Genomic DNA, 17995 nt, shown 5'->3' with positions numbered 1-17995 from the left:
GCGGGAGCCGGGCAGCGAGGCCGCCCCTCACCGCCCGCGGCCCCGGCAAGGCGCCGCCTCCCGCGCCCTCAGCGGCCCCGCGGGCGCCTGCCGCGCCGCCTCACCGCGCTGCGGCGCCGGGACCCTGCCAGGTACTTTATTCCAGTGAGAAAACCGACAAAAATCTGAGCAGAACCACCAGCTAGCACCGTTAGGTATTAGCGATGGGAATCCCGGGCGAGTGCGGACAGGAAGGAGAGCGGGTGTGCGGGTTTCACAGGGTAGGTCTCACGGGTGTCCGCTGCTCACAGGAGAGCCACCCAAATTTGCTTTCATTTCTGTTCCTGTTGGGCACGGAGCTGAAAGGAGGGGGTGTCCTGGGGCAGGTGCTCCCATGGGAAGCACCCCCTGCACGGCAGCCCCCCGAAGATCCCAGCCCCGAGGGAAGGCACAGGGAGCAGACGTGGGCAGCGACCACGGGGCCTGCCTGCGCTTCAGGTTGGTCTTGAGCTAAATTAAATTGCACTATTGCACATTTCCCAACCAGGAATGGCAGTATTAAGCACCAGATTTCACATTCTAAAGACCATGTTTTCTCAAAGCACCCACATTTGCATTTGTCCCAAAACACTGGTTTTCTGGGTTGGAAATGCCCATGTTTAAGCTTTTCCTCAAGCTAGAATTTGTGGAAAATTTAAACAAAACTCCTTATCCTTTCATGAGTTACATGGAAATTAATGTAAATAGGTTCTGGCTTAATTGTGTTACTTGGCAGCCTGCAAAGAGTCTGCCTTTTTTACTGCTGTTCAATTCCTTACTCATGTAAATAATCCTCATTAGTGCTTTTTACCATGAGTAGGGGTTACAGAACCGAGACTGGAAGATGCGAGTATGTCCTCTGTGACAGATGGATGGTCTCTTGCAGCATCACAAACAGAAAAATGCACAATCCCTGTGCTCTCCAAAGAGAGCAGAAAAACACTGCTGCTGAGATAATCTTCAGGAGGAAGATTACCAATATTTAATTAAAAACACACAGAGCAGATGCTCTGACTCTCTGCCAGGAAAACCTGCCATTACTTACATAAATTAAACTGTGTCTCAGCATGGGACTGGAGGGAGCAGCACACATGTGCTGGAACACCAACTCCAATTTGACAGTTCCTGTAATTTTGTCACCAATTTCCAGCACCATGCTGAGGCTGCAAGCCCTGGTTTGAGAATGTCAAGCAGACACTTGACTGAGCCCCTGTTTAATGCTGCTTCCTAAGGGCACATTTTTTTCTCAAATTCGTGCAGAGTTTAAACTGAAAGACATTTGCAATGTTAGCGATTGTGCAGAAAAATTCTTGAGGTCTTATTCATTTCCCAGCTGCAAATCACTGTGATAAATATTAGCAGTTATCAATAACTGAGCACTTTTGCCCCATGAGCACCAGAACCTGCATTTCTTCATTTTGCACTCTGCTGTCAGCCCAGCTGAGCACCCCGAGGAGAGCAGCACCCAGCAGGGCTGATGTTGGGATGCTTCATGGCAGGGCCTGGGAAGAGCACAGACTCATCAAATGAATTCTGAAAGCCTAGAAGAAGGCAGATGTCTGGTTCCCACTGTGTGAAATTGTGTTGATAATGGTTAAAAAATCACCACCTGCCATGGTAGGCTTCTGATAAAGGTGGAATACTGTAACTGGTGTGATACATGAGCACGACTGAACGCGTCATGAGAGCAGCTTGTTTTAAACTCAGCAAATAATGGAATCATGAAGGTTGCAAAAGACCTCCAAGGTCAAGACCAACCTTTTACTGAATCCCACCACACCCACTAGACCATATCACAAAGTGCCACGTCTGCTTGTTTTTTGAACACTTCCAGGGATGGTAACTCCACCACTTCCCTAGGCAGCCTGTTCCAAGGCTTAACCCACTCTTTCAGAGAATAAATTTTTCCTAATATCTCACCTGAACCCCCACAATGCAGCTTGGGGCCATTTCCTTTTGTCTTGTTACTTGGGAGGAGAGACTGGTCCCCATGTTGCCACAACCTCCTTTCAGGGAGTTGCAGAGAGCCTCCTTTTCTTGAGGCTGAACACTCCCAGCTCCCTCAGCTGCTCCTTGTAGGATTTACTCTCTAGACCCTTCACCAGCTCTGTTGTCCTTCTCTGGACACAAAATACTTGGCATTATTTTGGACTAAAAGGAGCCCCACGGCTGCCTTCTGCCATACATCCTCATGGAAAATGTTCTGCTCTATCAGGAACATAGGTTATTCCTTGTCAAGCTACACATTTCTCATGCCTTTAAAGAAGCCAGCTCTGCTACCCTGGTGCAAGGGTGTACTTATTCCCAGGTTTAAGCCTGGGGCTTCTCTTCCATTCTCTGTAACATTTTGTTAAAAGAACAATCAGTGATGAAAAATTAAAGACATGTTGAAATCAGGTATTGGCCCAGACATGTTGTATATTCTAGTTTTAGTTTTCTATTTATACATTATGTGTCTTATCCTTTACACTTAAAGAGTTTGATTCACTTTTTTGTTGTTTGAAAATACTAAAAATTAAATTTCAAATGGCAACCTAGGGAATCAGTGACCTGAAAATCCAGTATGTTGTTCTTCCAGTGAGTATGTTCAGCACTGCATGAATTTTTTCCAAGAGCACTATAGCTGGTAAAGTTTCAGTATGCTCATTTTAAATAAGGTTTCTTTTAGAAATCATTGTTCTAGGGAACTGTGGATTTTGAAAGGAAAAGGGAAAAGACATCCCATATGATATTGACTTGCAGAGCAATTTTATTCTGCATTTGTTTAAATCTGCAGATTTTAAAATTGCCTTGAAATCAATCAATTTCCTGACAGTTTTTGCCCTCGTACTCCTATGACAATCTGGTCTTACAAGGTGAATCAATTTGGTCATAAGCCTCATTCCAGTCATATGGGAGGTGCATGTAACACACACCTAAAACTTCCTGGAGTACCAATGCATGACTGTCTATGGGAAGAAGGGCAACGGTGGACATAATTTCTCCATATTGTTTTAATTGCATTGCATTTAGTCTTGATATTTTCAGCTCTGTCCACAAAGTAATTATACAAATGTCTCCTGCAGGCCTCCCAGAACATGAGAATTCATCTTTCTACTCACCAGTGACCGAATCTGGCTCTGGTTGCCAAAGCCAGCTCTCTCATGGAGGCGGACAGGGAAACCGCCTGCCCAGACCTTCCCGAGCCCAGCCGCAGGTAAGGAGGCACCGCCGCGGCAGGACAGCAATCTGTGCGGGCAGCCCGACCAGCAGCTGCCAGCGAGATAAGGGCGGCGGGGGCCTCCCGTGTCGGGTGGGAACGGTTCAGCTGAGGACACACTGCCATGCCCAGGGAGCAGCTGCCCGGCAAGGTCACTGGCCTCGAGCGAGCTGGCAGCTCTTGGGCAGCACGTGTGCTCTGGCGGGCCAGAGGCGACTGCAGCGGGCAGGGAAGGCAGCGGGTGCCGGATACGGGGCAGGACGGACCCTCTTCATAGCCGGGAGTGTCTGTACACCTGCTATCGCGGCTGCGAAGGCACCAGCCAAGGGCTGCCCTCTACCCTGCGGGACCACGGTACGAGCAAAGCCCTCCCGCGCAGCAGCTGGAGCTGATCCACCACAGCCGCGGCTGCTGTGGGGCACAGACCGCACGGTAGCGCCTTGCCGGGGTGCCGGCCGGGGCCTGCCGCGGACAAAGTGCCCCGAGGCGCAGCCCGATGGCCCCAGAGCCCCTAGGGAGGAAGGGGCCGAGGCTCAAGGTCCGGCCGAGCCCGGGAGAGGGAGCCGCAGCCCGCCGCGAGCCGCGGCCGGCGCCCGCCCGCCTCCACGTGCGCACGCGGCGCCGGGCGCGGGGCGGCGGCGCCACCTGCCGGGCGGGGGCGGGGACTGCGCTGGGCCGGGCCGGGCGGCGGCGCCGCAGCCGCGGGCACGGGGAGCGCGGGGCCGGGGCCGGCGGCAGCAGCGGCGCTCACGGGGCGCGGCGGGCGCTGCAGGCGGGGTCGTGCCGCGGACACGGCTGGGCAACGTACGGAAATGATGGAAAAGAACGGCGGCGGGGACCCCGTCAAGCAGGCCTGGCGGGCGGTTGAGCAGCCAGGCGGTAGCGTGGCCGAGTGGTCTAAGGCGCTGGATTTAGGCTCCAGTCATTTCGATGGCGTGGGTTCGAATCCCACCGCTGCCAAGTTGTTTTCGTCCCCGCCGCGGCGGCTCCTTTTCGCCCCCCCGCAGCAGAAACGCGGGAGCCGCCGGCGGGGGCGGCCCGGGCCCGGCACGCTACGAGCGGCACTGCCCGGGCCGGGCACGGCGCGCCGGGAGTGCTGCGGCTGTCGGTCACTGTCGTTAACATCAATATTATAGAAAGTTGTGGTATGAACTAGACAAAAAGGGTGATCCACTGTGTGAGGTTCTTGCTTTAAGAATAAAATGAGAAAAACTCTAATTTTCAGGGGTTTTGCCTTTCCGCGCTGCCTTTGCATTACAGCACCCCCACCCTGGCCTTTGTGGCCTGCCCTGGACTCCCCTGGAGGGGAGGTGCCAGTGTTCGCACCCTCTGCAGAACTCTCAAACCCATCCACGATTACTCCCCTCCAGATCATGATTTCTCAAGCTCTCATCCCTTGTCCTTTCCCAAGCTCTCTACTGTTCACATCTTGCTCTTGGTTTTTCTCTCTCCATGTTACAGGTTGGAAAGATGTACATGGGAAAGATATTTCTCTGATAATTCCCACTGTGAGTGGTGGATGGGAAGGAGCTGGACTGTGCTTTAGGTCCATTTTAGCTGAACAGTAATGTGAAAAGCACATTGTTCACTTTAGCTGCTGCAGGGATTTGCTCAGTACAACTGCCGTACTTCAGAAATTTGGTGCCAAAACTGACTTGGGCCTTGAGGAGCAACTGAACTGTGTTAGTTGTTGCCCTTAACTACAGGAGGTGAAGGAAGCTGTACAAAGATCCATGCAACCCATAGCAGCAGATTCCTCTACTGTGTCATAAATACACTTAACTAATATAACTTACTTATTAACTTCCAATTTAACTAAAATACCCAGTTTTGACCTGTGAAAAAACCCTACCAGCATGTACCTGCAGCTCTGCCCCAGGGGCAGGGCAGGGAAATTGTGCAGAGGCACAGCACAGACTTCAGCAATGTTTCAAGTACACTTTTATTTTCCCTCAGATGTGGTGCTAGAGCTACTTCATGAAATCACACAATGTGAAGTCTCTGTAAGCCCGGTGTGTGTTATTTGCAGTAATCTGTTCTGTCTGTGCCTTTGCTTGTTCCTCTGTTCCCCAAGGTAGTGAGCCAGGACAGAAGCTGTGGTCAGTCTTTCTTCCTATTTCAGCCATTTTTCTTCACTGGTGAAGCACTGCAGTCTGTCTGCAGCTCTTGTTTTTCCTGCAGGTTCTCATTTACATCAGCAATCAATTTGGAAAGTTGTTGTTTTGGTTTGAAATACAGGCAACAGTCTTGACTCTGGCTGTGTTTCAGTGATTTGGCAATTATTGTTTGATGTATTTTAATTTCTCTGGTCCAGCCACTCGTTTGTTATGATATTGTTTGTAAATTCAGAAGTAGCTGCCTCTTTGTTGCACTGTGCCAGGAACTGTTGTGGAAGTCAGAATGATCTGGGTAGCAATACTGTGACCGTGCAGTTTATGCAGGTCAGTGTCGTCTTTCTTTAAAAAAATGCAAAACTGAAAGGCCACCGAGTTTTGAAGAAAGAAAAACCAAAATTAAAGTAACAATTAAAGTAAGCGAAATATTGAGGAAGAGCTTATAACGTGAGGGTGGTCTGGATTCAATGTAGTGATCCACAGAATCAGCAAAGTCAAACTTCTGTGGGCGGTACCCCAGCTGAGCTCGTGCCTTGTCTATTCGAAAAGTGTGAGTTACAGAAATGTTCTGTACCTGCAGGGCAAAAGAGTCAACACACAAAGGTATGACTACACAGGCCACTGGAACAAACTGTGAATGGTAGCAAAGACACAGTTAAAGGAAATGTAAAACACAAAACCCCCCACAACATTATATCAATGCATGATATGTCCTATGAGTATCGCACACATTATTTTTAAAATTGTCCACTCAAAAGGAGATTCTTGAAAGCACAAAGAGACATGAAAAGATGCAAAGTAGAATCTGCAAATGTCACCAAAAATGTTCTGCAAGCGTTCTCTTGCTTAGGTACTCAAAGAGTCGGATCCAAGCCATCTCATGGTTTCCTAAAGGCCCAGCCAAGTCATACAGGATACTGACCCTTGGAAGAGAGGAGCTGAAGAAGCCTCTCTCAGATTGCAAGCATAAGCTCTTTGCAAAAATCATGGCAACCAAGCACAATATATTGCCTAAATTGTACACAGTGCATGTATTTGCCCTGGAAACTGGAGGCTGAAGTAGCACTGGTTGGATTTGACTTTCTACTGCCTGAAAGTCTCTCTCAGATGAACATGTATGGATCCCGTGGGAATTAAGGAAAGTTTACAAACGCAGACTTTACCTCATTTCTGGTCAGCAGTGGGGGCAGGTCAACAACTGGTCTCAGAATTGCATGAAGGTGTTCCATAAATGTGGCTGCATAACAAAAGATTTTGACTTGAGGTAAGAACAGGAAATTGCTTTGCCATTGTGATTGTGACCTATCTCACACTGTAAATGCTCGCTAAGAATAATCACAGACCTGAGAGCTCAGGGCACCATTACTAACACCATCTGAACAAGGGGCTGGATTTAATCTTAATTATTGTGCTTGTGGAAAAAGGATTTGGAAAAGAGGAAAAAAAATTGGCACAGATGTAGTGAAAAGGTCATGAGGCCTCATAAAAAATATGGCAACAGAGAACTCAGTTTGATTCTGAGTTACACTGGGGGGTTGATTCTGGAGAGAGCAAGACATTTACCTGTCTTGCAGATACTCTTCAGAATATTTCATAAAGTCATGGAGTTTTACATTTAACTTTTAGTATCATTAACTCCACTAAGTTATACATCTGTTAGGTCCTACATAAAACCTGTTTTAGTGGGACTTGAATAAGAGATCATTCTGGTTTCAATATACTGCACAGAGGTGAGTTTCACACTGCTGAACACTAGGTGAGCACACAACATATTATTTTTGTACATGAAAATGAAAGTTGTGGCCAAATAAAATAAAACAATATTATATTACAGTTAGGAATGAGAGTAACTTGAAGAGGAAAGAGAAATGTTGATAAAATATTTTACCTGATGCATAGACCCAAGAAGTAGGAATACGTATCCATGGCTTACTGCAACCTAATCTTTCAAACTGAAAAAGATTTAAAAAACAATGAAAACCCCCTGAAACTTTAAACAAGTTTTGAAGTTTCAATTTAGAAGATATTTATGTAAATATTTACTGTTAAAACAGAAAAATAAATCATGGCTCTTAGTATTTACTATTTTTCATTTTAAGGAGATGCCAGTTAAATGTAACCCACAGACATGATGTCCTTTTTGTATCTTAAAAGAAGGAATGAAATTACAATAATTAATTGAAATTTCATGGTGTCCTGATACCTAATTTAACATCATGACATGTTTATGGTTTTGAGCCTATCATTAACAACAACATGGTATTTTGAAAAGAATGAACAGATGAATACTTAAGATTTACATTTTTTTGCCCACACAAAATGCCCATTATTCCCATCTGCATGCCCCATAAATGAAGACAGTACCAGCTCAGGACAGGGTGCTGGTGTGGATGGTCCTTTGGTCTCAGGGAAGACATTTGCTTGAACAGAGTATTTTGGGTGGGCTTTGTTACAGTGCTAATCACACTGAAATTCAAGCAGGAATTAAACCCACATTCAGAGAGCTCCATGTGGAACTCTCACACCCAAAGCAAACATACAACATGTAACATGCACACAAAAGCTGGAGTTGCATACAGTTAAAGAAATGAATGTACTTGGAGATGAGTATTGCACGTACAAGGGGAGTTAGCCATTCAAAAAGGTTGGATTTTTCTCCATCATGAATGAAATACACCTGGCCACTCTGTTAAAGAGATAGAGAACAGATAAGTCAGTAGAAATAGCACTGCATATATATTGACTTCTTTTTCTTTATCTCACCCCTTATGAACAGCTTAAAAATAAGACAGCAATATCAAACATGAGTGGATGCACACACGAGCCACAAACTCTCTGCTCGTGTTTCATTCAGTGGTGCTGTTGGGTGCAGCAGAATTGGTGAGCAGGTGGCTTGTGTGGTTAACGTGCCTTGGAAGAAATGGTTCATTACAGATGTGCCTGCCCAGAGTGGCTGTACTGCCTGTGCAGGACACCACTGGAGCTGGTGCTGCGCCTCACTGGTGCTGCTGGCACGCGTCCACCAAAGGGGGGGACGTGTTCTGCTCCGGGTCTGGTTAAGGCTCACTGCAATCCAGAAGACTCTGTGTAGCCAAGCTCTACGTTCCTGCTTTCCTTTTGCTTTCAGGGTTTTAGAAAAAGTAGTTTAATCTACTTTGAACCCCTTTCTAATATACTCTCAGGGCAATGCTTCTAGGTGATAAAAAACCTGTGTTTACAAGGAGGAAAACAGTTGTGACTGTTTTTGAAAGCAATGAACCCAAATGAAATGTGCCTCTGTTGGCACATGGTATGGGAAGAACTGACCATCACAGTTCAGAACATTAAATCTGGACCTGTACAGGGGAACAGGATGAATCTGCCTAAACTTCCACTTTCATTTCCAACATAGCAAACAATCTTTGCTCATCTTCCAGAAATTATAAATATTGCATTTTAAAAATGCAAAGATGGAGACATTCTTACAGAACTGAATATTCCATCTCTTTACCAACACTGTGCCCCATCCCACATTGCTCATGGCACACTGGTCAGCTGCAAACACAGACAACGATGTAAGCTGAAGGACAATAACTCTAATTACCACTGTGGTTACTGTAGCTCAGGATCCAGTGGCAGGTTCCACTGTCACGTGAGATCTGTGGTGGTTTTACTGTGTACTTACTGCTATGAAGTTCTTTTCAGGGGTGAGAGCTTCAGCAGCTAGAATATGAGCCTGTACAAAATTCTCTACATGTATCCAGTTCATTTGAACAGTAGGGTCCCCAAACTTGAAGCTAAGTAGCCTTCTCTCAATAATCTTCTGTAGATATAAACAAACATGAAATCATAACAAAATGAGTTTTAGAATGAGGTAATGTGTACTTGCTTGTCCAGCTAAATGTAGGTTCAGCTCCACTTAAAAAAAAAAAAAAAAAAAGGAAATACATAAATAAACTAAAAATATTCAAGGGAACTGCTCATGAGAAACTGTCAAAAGATGTATTGCAATATGTCCTGAATTTACAAAAAATACAAGCCTGTTCTAGGGATAAGTAAAATATTGTATGGAAAGGTAAGTTACAGTTCTGAGTGGATCAAAATTATTTACAAAATTTGATCAAATTTATCAAATAGCTTTGGCTAGGAAAAACTGGAAGATACACTTTGGCTGGAAGGAATGCATCCCAGTTTTCATTGAATAGGTAAATTTTAGAAACTGCAAAATATGACATTTGCATGATGCCTTAAAATTGGCTCAAAACAATAAAGCTCAAAATCAAATAGAAATTTTAAAATATTAAAATTTTAAAGGGGCTAAAATAAAATCTCAGAATTAACTAAAAATGTATTTTCCATTCTTAAAATTATTTACAAGATAATAACATATAATTTGGCTGTCTGCAATATAATTTCCTACCTCAGCTACAAACAAAAAATATCTATTATGTGGTCAACTTGAATCTATTATTTCCTGAAAGCTGTGTATAACTTTATATTACACTAATTCTTTTAAAATAACTGGCTCACAGAATTCTACAGGGACCATGTTCTAAATGTCATCTGTTGGCCCTGCAATTTAAAAGCAAGTAAAATGTGAACACCTCAGCTGCTGCCCTTCAGTAACCTGTTGTACCAGAGGGTGCTTCCAACTCTGGAACCTCCTTTATTGGTCAGGGAAAGCTGTAAATAGTTGAGACTGGAAATAAGATATTTTGCTGTATCTCTTTTCATTAATATTTAAAACCATTTGGTGTAAGTTGCATGTAAACAGACATTTGAAATATCATGGATTGGCCTGAATCTTACAGTAATCATTAAATTATAAAGGTGGATTTTAATTGTATTTAATTAAAAAAACAAGGCTTTTAAAATCCACACTTTACAGATACAATGCTTGTTAAAAAAAGTTATAATATCCTCAGCAGATGATTGAGTTGTTGAATTGCTACCCCATAAGATCAGTCAATTTATAAAACAAATAAGGGATGCTCCTTTCAGCTTTTTACCCATATCATAGAAAACTCTGCAGGTTAAAGAATTCGGATGACATACTGCTAGCCTTGGCAAGTGTCTCTGCTCTTCTGGTCCATAGATTCCAGGTGGGCGAAGAACACACGTGTGGAGTATTCCACCTCCTGGAACATGGGAGAAGATCATTCTTAAGAGACCTTCACATCACTACTCTGGATCTTTGTTTGTATCACCCAAAGGCTGAGGCAGCAGAACTTACTCTAAATTCATTTCACTACCTTAAAAACAATACATACCAAAAGGTGCTGCATTAGGAGTTGGATAATAAGATGGAAGAATCAGAGCATGCAAAATAGCAAGAAAAGATTCAGAGAAGTCCTGCAAGCGTAGTTATGTTCTTAGAAAATACCAGATATTTAAAAATGTCTTTCTAATCAGTCCCTTGTCCCTGTGCCAGAGCAGTGAATGAATGTGTTGGCTGTGGTGATGAGTTCACTGAAGTGAGCAGGTTGTTCAAAAATATATTGGATAGTGCAATGAAACCAACCATTCCCCCACAAAATTATTGATGGGAAGCAGTGACCTGTTAGCAGTACAAGGTAGAGCTGAAAGATTATCTCAACAGCAGGTGCAGCTCCCACTGGAGTGAGGTAGAAGCTCTGGACAATTTCAGTGGGATCATAAAAATGAAACCTTCCCATGTACATCAGTTGGCCGTTTCATCATCTGCTAATAACTATTTACAGTACTTGTAAAGATATAAAATATTCAGTCCTGCTATGGCACAGAATCAAAATGGGATGTTTGGTTCTCTTTCATTGACAAATGCAGAACTGTGTATTGGTCCTGTAATTAGGAGAGGCTTTGATGTGAAGAGCTGCGGAGGAAATAAAGGGGAAAAAAACCCCTTTCTTATTTTGAACAAAATAATTTTGTTGGGATGGAGTTCCCATCATGGACTTTCTATCTGTTATAGCCCTCTGCAAGTATCAAGTGAAGAGTCTTTTCTGTAAGTTGTCCACAGCTAAATTTAGCTCAGTATCACTTGGTCACACAGAATCATGTTGCACTTTACATTAATTTGTTTTGCACTGGCAGTTATAGTATCTCACAGGTGAGCTTAAGTATTCAAGTGTATAACTGGCTTCCTCAACATGGAAAACTTTGGGAAGCACTAATAAATAATTCCAGGCCCTAGGCTCAGGTACCTACTTCAGATTTTAATATATAACTTGAGGGGGTGTGTGGTGTGTAACAATTTAATCAGCATTCGTGTTTTACTTAAGTTGCATGAGACAGTGACATTAAACACTTGTTTTTGTTTAATTTATAACCATCTTATTATTTTTCATTGACACACTGAACTTACTGCTACTGTGCTAAAACCTTTTACAGACATTGTGGGAGCTTTAAACCAATTTAAAGTCATTTCTAAATGAAAATACTTTAATTTGTGAGAGGGGGTTGGTAACTTAATTTCATAATTGCTGGGCAGTCTTGTCCACTAAGGATTGATACAGGACCCAGGATTCTGGGGAGGAACAAGAAGAGGAGGAGTAAATTCTACTATGAATTCATGCTCAGACAAAAGTACCTTCTAGTGAAGATCCATTAGCTGCTAGTACCATTTGTTCTGCAATTGATTTGGTTCTGGAATAGTGGTCAATGAGCTACAGAGAAAAAGCAAATATATTTGTATCTGTTCCTGAAATGGTGGGACAGAGAGGCATCTCTTCATCACTAGTTTTCACTTAGCAGATGGCAACAAATACCTCAAAATACAAGTTGTGGGGTGTTAGGCACAGAGTAAAACACATGAATATTTCTAGGGTAAGGAAGCATTTTGGTATATGCAAATCTGGTTAATTAATTTCAGCACATTTGAGAAGCAATAAATATATGTATGTTTTGAATGCTGCCAGGAATGTAATTGATCACTACTCTGTAATCTGGATTTCTTCTTCAGGTAACGGAAAAGTCAAAAGCCAGCTTTTGAAGGCATTACACTTGGTCTGAAGTATCCTGCTCACTTCCATGTGGCATTGTCCCAGAGAATGTGTTATTTAAAATGCTATTAAAAATATTCATATTTTATCTCCATCTCTACTTCTTGAAAGACTGTGAAGTACTTGATGGAGAGAGGAGGGACACAAAAAACAACGGTGTATGCAAAGCAGCCAGAAGTACTTTCTCTTTTTTAATTAACCGCAATAAAACCATATAAAAATAGGCTGCTTTCCCAGATCAGCTCTACCTTGAATATATATGTCATCCTCTAAGGGAAAACCAGAAAAATAATGAGGATAATAAATAGCTAAAGAGGCACCAAGCCATATAACAGAATCCTCATGTCCAGGTGGAATATCCCTAATATTAATGCGGCACTGTGGGAGTTATTTTCCAAAATCAAGGCCTTAATAGGAAAACAAAAAATATATACTTTGATGTACATAAAACTGATGTGCCAAGGTTGAAAACAGCATCTTTAAAGAGTGTAGAGTTTTCTTTTTTCTTTCATAGAATGACAGAATGGTTTGGGTTGAAGGGGACTTCAGCGATCATCTCGTTCCAACCCCCTCTTCATGGGCAGGGACACCTCCCGCTAGACCAAGCTGCTCAAACCCTCATCCCACCTGGCCTTTCTTGTGCCTGGATGCTTGCATCAGGCAAAACACTCCCATAAAAACCCCGGGCTTTTTCAGAAACATGGAAGCAAACAGAGAAATTTGAGAATACAATACAATGAAATACCTTGTCAATTGGGAAATACGGCAAAGATTCCTCATCCCCATCTTCAATGGGAAGCCCTCCAAACACCACGTTCACTGAGCTGGTGTAGACCAGCCGAGGGATGTTTTTCTGTTTGCAGGCTGCAGCAATGAATAATCAATTACATTAGTGGAAAATTATTGGGTAAAAAAGTTTGTGTACCATTTTTACTAAGAAAGTGTCAAATCTTAAAAGAGAAAATCCTTCCATTCTGTGACTGGGTGAGTTGAAATGCAGAACATATTTAAAGGGAAGACATCAGTGTAGAAGCAAGTGCATTACTTGCTGGCCCACCCTAAGCTGGGTGCCAGCACTGTGCCTCAGGAGAGCTCCTCCAGCCCGCTGGGCATCAGGACAGAAGTCCTTCTGCTTCAAGGGCTGCTCACTGCCTGTACACAAGTTGTTAGCAAGCAGGTTAACTACTACAAAATACACGGGGAATTGGTTAACTCCTTACATGGATACAGATTCCCACATGAGTCAAACAAGGTGTTGAAAAGCTGAAGTAGTTGAACTACAGTGCTGGCTCTCTTATACACCTTGTATATCACAAGAATATCACACCTTGTAGCAGAACTGAGCATAACCCCCCCGCCCGGTGACATGTTTCCTCATTTTCTGCCAACAATGTAAAGTACTTGGTGACAGACAGAGTGTGCCAAAAAGGCCAGCTGGCTGTCTCTAAATTGGATATGATGTTTGATAATGGCACAGTTAAATACATACCATTAAGGATGAATCTTGTTCCGTTAATGTTGACAGTTTCAATCTCTTTTTTATGCAACTAGGAAAAGAAAAAAAAAAGTGCATTTTATGGTAATAATACATATTCAATTCAATAGGGGGATGTTATAAATGTCCCCAAATAAATGTAATTTAGTGCTTTGATTGTTAAAAATGCCATTTAGACTGCTGTTTCAGACTGAAAGAAGTCTAATCATTATTTTTCAACTATATGTGTATTTTTCTTGTATTTTTACAGACTAGTCTGCTTGAAGCAAAGAAAATTGTTGTGCTTCTAAAAATATATATCCAGTTATTACATATCTTGCAGCAGTATGTTAAATACATGTGTTTCAGAAGCACTTTAGTGACCAGTTGCCTCTAACCAGAGCAATTCAAATTATGCATTGCTCAGTGGCAAACAACTTCAAGTGAGCTGTTCTATCCAGACAGGGTAATTACTGAAGTTCCTCTTATTAAATAAAGTAAGAAAGAGGTGTGTTTGTGTGTGTCTGTGTGTGTGCTCGTAACTCAAATTATAAAATGGTGACTCAGAGTCCTACATGAAGTGCATCTGTACAGCTTTTTACCCAATGGTGAACAATTAAAGACTTCAAATATTGTTATTGTTATAATTCAGATATATGAAGTAATTTATCATTTAGTTAAGGTTTTATTCCTGCTAGTGACCTTACACTTAGGAGATCCATGTGAAGGTTTAGGGAAGAGTCAGGGTTTTGGAGGGAACCAGCCTCCCTTGTCCTTCATTTTGTCTTCACAGTATTTCAGAACTTTTCAAGGCCCTTTCCATCTCAAACACCTTCCCAGGGGGCTGGTGGAACCTCTAATGGAGAGGAAATCACTGCAAGCAGCCTGCTTGCAGGTGGCACCCTAGTTCGCACAGAGCAATTTTCCAAAAGACCAGGGCAATATGAAGAGATGAAATCTGCCATGCAGTGTTACAGCATCAAAGTCTCTCACCCTCTGCGTGGGCAGTTACACAGAAAAAAAACAAAACTATGTGGACTCACCTGTTCTGTTCCTGACATTCCATAGGAAGCTACATGAAACACACAGTCAGCGCCTTCACAGACTGCCAGTATGGCACTGTAATCCCTGATATCTGTCTGCAATACACAAGAAAAGATATTTGGACATGAAATCGAAGCTGCAGGTGAGCATTTGTCATACAGTGGGTTAGCACAGAGGGAATCCATGTATAGAATGCATATATAGAACTGTACTTGCTGTACAAGTATCCTGGGACTCAAAACTGGGCACACCTCCCTGCTTGCTGATAATTATACTTTTCTTCCATAGAACCCAAAGAACTTTAAAGACATTCATTAAGGTTGACAATAGTCCTGTGTTTACTCTACAGGTGGTTAAACTTAGGCCTAGATGAAGGCAGGATCCTGAGGAGTCAGGAGCGAAACTGCTCCATGTGTTACAGGTTTTGCTGGTTTCCTTATTTATTTCAGATATACTAAAATCCATTCACCAAAACTCATGTGAGATGTTCACACCGTTAAAAAGGTTACTGAAATTTGAAATAATTGGCAATAGGTATTCGGATTCTGTGAAAACTAGGAAGACATTATGGAAAAGGCAAATGAACAAACTTTTACTGTGGGGAAGATAGTATTTATCATACCTGGATCCACACCACTCCACTGGGAATCATCCACAAAGGCTTGTGTATGTCACACAGAACAACAGAAGCTCCTATGTTGGCAAGAGCACATCCCAGCTTGTATCCACAATAGCCAGCACCTCCTGTCACCACCGCTCTCATGCTGATTTTATTGAGTGTTCCGGCACGTTTGCTCTGCTTGCAGTCAGAGATTCGGTGATAGGGAGTTGCTACTCCACTCATTTTTGGTTTTGTGTCTATGAAATACTGCCCGGCACTACCAGATACATGTAAAAATTCCTTCTACATGGAGAAAATTGCTCCATAGCACTCCTGGATGCAGACAATTTCAGGGAGTTTCATGTTGACAAGATCTAGTCACAGCAACAAAATCTGGCTTTAATGCAGCCTGCCTAAGAGAGATAAAGACAAAAGCAACCCAAAATTTACAGTCCCCAGTTTACTGCCAAGACAGACATCTGAGAGAAGTGGTCTTTCCAGCTTCTTTCTAAGTACCAGCAGCTAAACATAAATTAAGCACACACTGAGTGTGTGCAGTGCATTGGCAGTGCTGGAGTTGAGATAGATGACGATTTCAGGAGGGAAGAGGGACGACTGATCCTTATAACTTTAGAAGGTGTATCAGAGAACAAGGCTATCAAATCCCTTGCTTTCGAGGGGAACTCGAATAAAATAGCTGCTATAATATAGAAAGGCTTAATAACCGCATTAAGAAAAAAGTAACAGTGAATCACTTATTTTCTGAACGTGGGGGTTCTTGCCCTTCTAGGGGTTCCTCACCGGCAGTCAGGACATTTCAGAGGCTGTGGCCACCGACTCCCTCCGACACCCAGTCCCTGCCCCGGCCGCAATTAAACATTCAAAGCCACCCGAGCCCCGCCGGGGCTCTCAGCATCTCGCTGGCAATGGGCCGGGCGGCAGCGCAGGGCCCCGCGCTCGGGCCGGGCCCCGCCCGCCCCCGGCCTCGGGCGGCTCCCGCGGGCGGCGCCGTTGGGGCCGTTGGGGCGGCGCGGGCAGCGGCCGCGGGAGCCGCTCCGGGCACGGCCGCCCGCCCCGGGCCGGGCTGTCCGCCCCGGCCCCGCAACAGCCCCGCAGCATCCCCGGCGCCCTCTCTTCCCGCAGCATCTCTGACATCCTACCGCATCCCCAGGCTCCCACAGAACCCCTGGGTCCCGCTCATCTGGCGGCAGCTTTGGGCTCGCACAGCTTTGCTGGGATTCCGCTCATCACACAGCATCCATGTAGCCCACAGCATCTCTGGGATCCTACAGCACGTCACGGTATTCCTGGGTTGTCAGAGCATCCCTGGGATCCCAGAAGTGGTTCTTACCTCCGAGTGTCTTCGCACAGCTGTGACTGCTGCACGGAAGCATCCTGTCAGTAGTGAGGGCTCCGGTCACACTGAGGTACCTGTTGAACAGGTTGTTCAGGAAAAAAACACCACCTCCTGCCTGCTGGTTGGACAGTCGGTGGCAGGACATGGCTCATAGAGATGCAGAACTTCTGAGACACCTGCAAAACAGCAGGAGTTCCCAAAGAGGCACAAATACACAAACAGGCCCTAAGGTCCCTTTCCACCTGAGCCTCCCTGTGGTCATTTGAGCCTGGGAGGGTGTGAAAAGGGTCAGGAGCTGCAGAATTTGTTACCCATTCCAGGCAAAAGTTAAGCTTTGAACACATCTACCTCTTTTGTTACAGCTGTGCTATGTCTGAACATTTGTATTAAATTTTAATCACTTAAAGACACATTGCAGTTACGTTAGAGTAGGAGTAACTCAAACAAGAGCCATCTTAAACTGAGACTCACTTAAGGCCCACAGAAATAAGAGAGCTGGCTATTCCCAACTGGTACTGAGCATTGTTTTAAAATCTGAAATATTGCATCTTTAAGAAAGATAAACAAATGTACTGAAGCCAATTATTGTTAATCAGTGCTGGTATAACAGTGATGTGAAAAGCGTCCTACCCAAAATAACAAACCAGAGGTTTGGTGTTACAGGACTGAAATGATGGGACTCCACGGGGACTTACAAGCACAAAGCCAGTGAATTCCTTGGTTAGTCCTTACTGAGGAGCATCCAAGCAAGGTCACTTTTCACTCCTGTGAAAAGTGTTGGTGTAATCCAGGATGCATCCTGAGCTATTAGTCCAATAAAAGTGATATTAAAGATTTACAAATAATTAATTTAGAACCAAATTGAATGTTTGCATGCTGCTAAAATGCTCTCACTGGGAAGTAACTGGGAAGTGGTTTTCTGTTCTGGATTTCTAGGGAGTAAAGGCTTACATGCCTGCCTGCAGCACTTGCTGGCTCAGCTGCAGCTCTGTAGTGATAAGTTGTGAATTTAACTGGTTTTAATCAAACCTCAATAAAGGTCTCATATCTCTTCTTTAAGCTTCCTGTCAATTGCCAGGAATAGGAGACAGGTCTGAGCAGTGCCCCTGCTAAAGGAAGCTGTAGAGTGGGAGCTCACTTTGTATGGACAAGGACAATCTCCAAATGCAAATCCATAATCAAGCAGACTCTACTGCTTTCACTGCACACAGAACTATTTGTTTAGTGAA

The 17995-nt window shown here is 43.9% G+C and overlaps 2 protein-coding genes and 1 non-coding gene across 3 annotated transcripts; 2 read left to right on the top strand and 1 right to left on the bottom strand.

The window, feature by feature from the left end:
- Positions 1–75: 75 nt before the first annotated feature.
- LOC119707106 (translation initiation factor IF-2-like) lies at positions 76–4353 on the top strand. Its single transcript, XM_038151638.1, has 3 exons — positions 76–477; positions 3084–3922; positions 4042–4353. The coding sequence occupies exons 1-3, from the start codon at positions 204–206 to the stop codon at positions 4351–4353; spliced, it is 1425 nt and encodes a 474-aa protein (XP_038007566.1). The 5' UTR covers positions 76–203.
- TRNAL-UAG lies at positions 4096–4177 on the top strand. The gene has a single exon. It is a non-coding gene; the product is annotated as a tRNA-Leu (tRNA).
- Positions 4354–4779: 426 nt separating the features above from the next.
- On the bottom strand, positions 4780–16825 carry LOC119707215 (putative short-chain dehydrogenase/reductase family 42E member 2). The gene is made up of 12 exons (XM_038151829.1): positions 16761–16825; positions 15431–15822; positions 14808–14903; positions 13780–13837; positions 13036–13154; positions 11879–11954; positions 10366–10448; positions 8996–9133; positions 7952–8017; positions 7220–7283; positions 6495–6568; positions 4780–5905 (listed from the first exon to the last, which is right to left on the bottom strand). Exons 2-12 carry the CDS (start codon positions 15650–15652, stop codon positions 5660–5662), a joined length of 1242 nt encoding a protein of 413 aa, XP_038007757.1. The 5' UTR covers positions 15653–15822; positions 16761–16825; the 3' UTR covers positions 4780–5659.
- Between the last annotated feature and the right edge of the window lie 1170 nt (positions 16826–17995).

The sequence above is a fragment of the Motacilla alba genome, chromosome 14, assembly GCF_015832195.1.
Source record: "Motacilla alba alba isolate MOTALB_02 chromosome 14, Motacilla_alba_V1.0_pri, whole genome shotgun sequence".
NCBI classification, from domain to species: domain Eukaryota; kingdom Metazoa; phylum Chordata; class Aves; order Passeriformes; family Motacillidae; genus Motacilla; species Motacilla alba.
Note: the sequence above shows the minus strand (reverse complement) of the source record. Positions and strands in the feature narration are given on the sequence as shown.

Excerpts from the sequence above, each read along its gene's own strand:
- LOC119707106 (XM_038151638.1), top strand. The coding sequence starts at position 204 with ATGGGAATCCCGGGCGAGTGCGGACAGGAAGGAGAGCGGGTGTGCGGG. Across the intron at positions 478-3,083 it reads GGGGCCTGCCTGCGCTTCAG|GCCTCCCAGAACATGAGAAT; the intron begins GTTGGTCTTGAG and ends TGTCTCCTGCAG. Across the intron at positions 3,923-4,041 it reads CGGCGGCGCCGCAGCCGCGG|AACGGCGGCGGGGACCCCGT; the intron begins GCACGGGGAGCG and ends ATGATGGAAAAG.
- LOC119707215 (XM_038151829.1), bottom strand. The coding sequence starts at position 15,652 with ATGAGTGGAGTAGCAACTCCCTATCACCGAATCTCTGACTGCAAGCAG. Across the intron at positions 14,904-15,430 it reads GTGGAGTGGTGTGGATCCAG|ACAGATATCAGGGATTACAG; the intron begins GTATGATAAATA and ends TGTGTATTGCAG. Across the intron at positions 10,449-11,878 it reads TAATGGATCTTCACTAGAAG|GAGGTGGAATACTCCACACG; the intron begins GTACTTTTGTCT and ends CCCATGTTCCAG.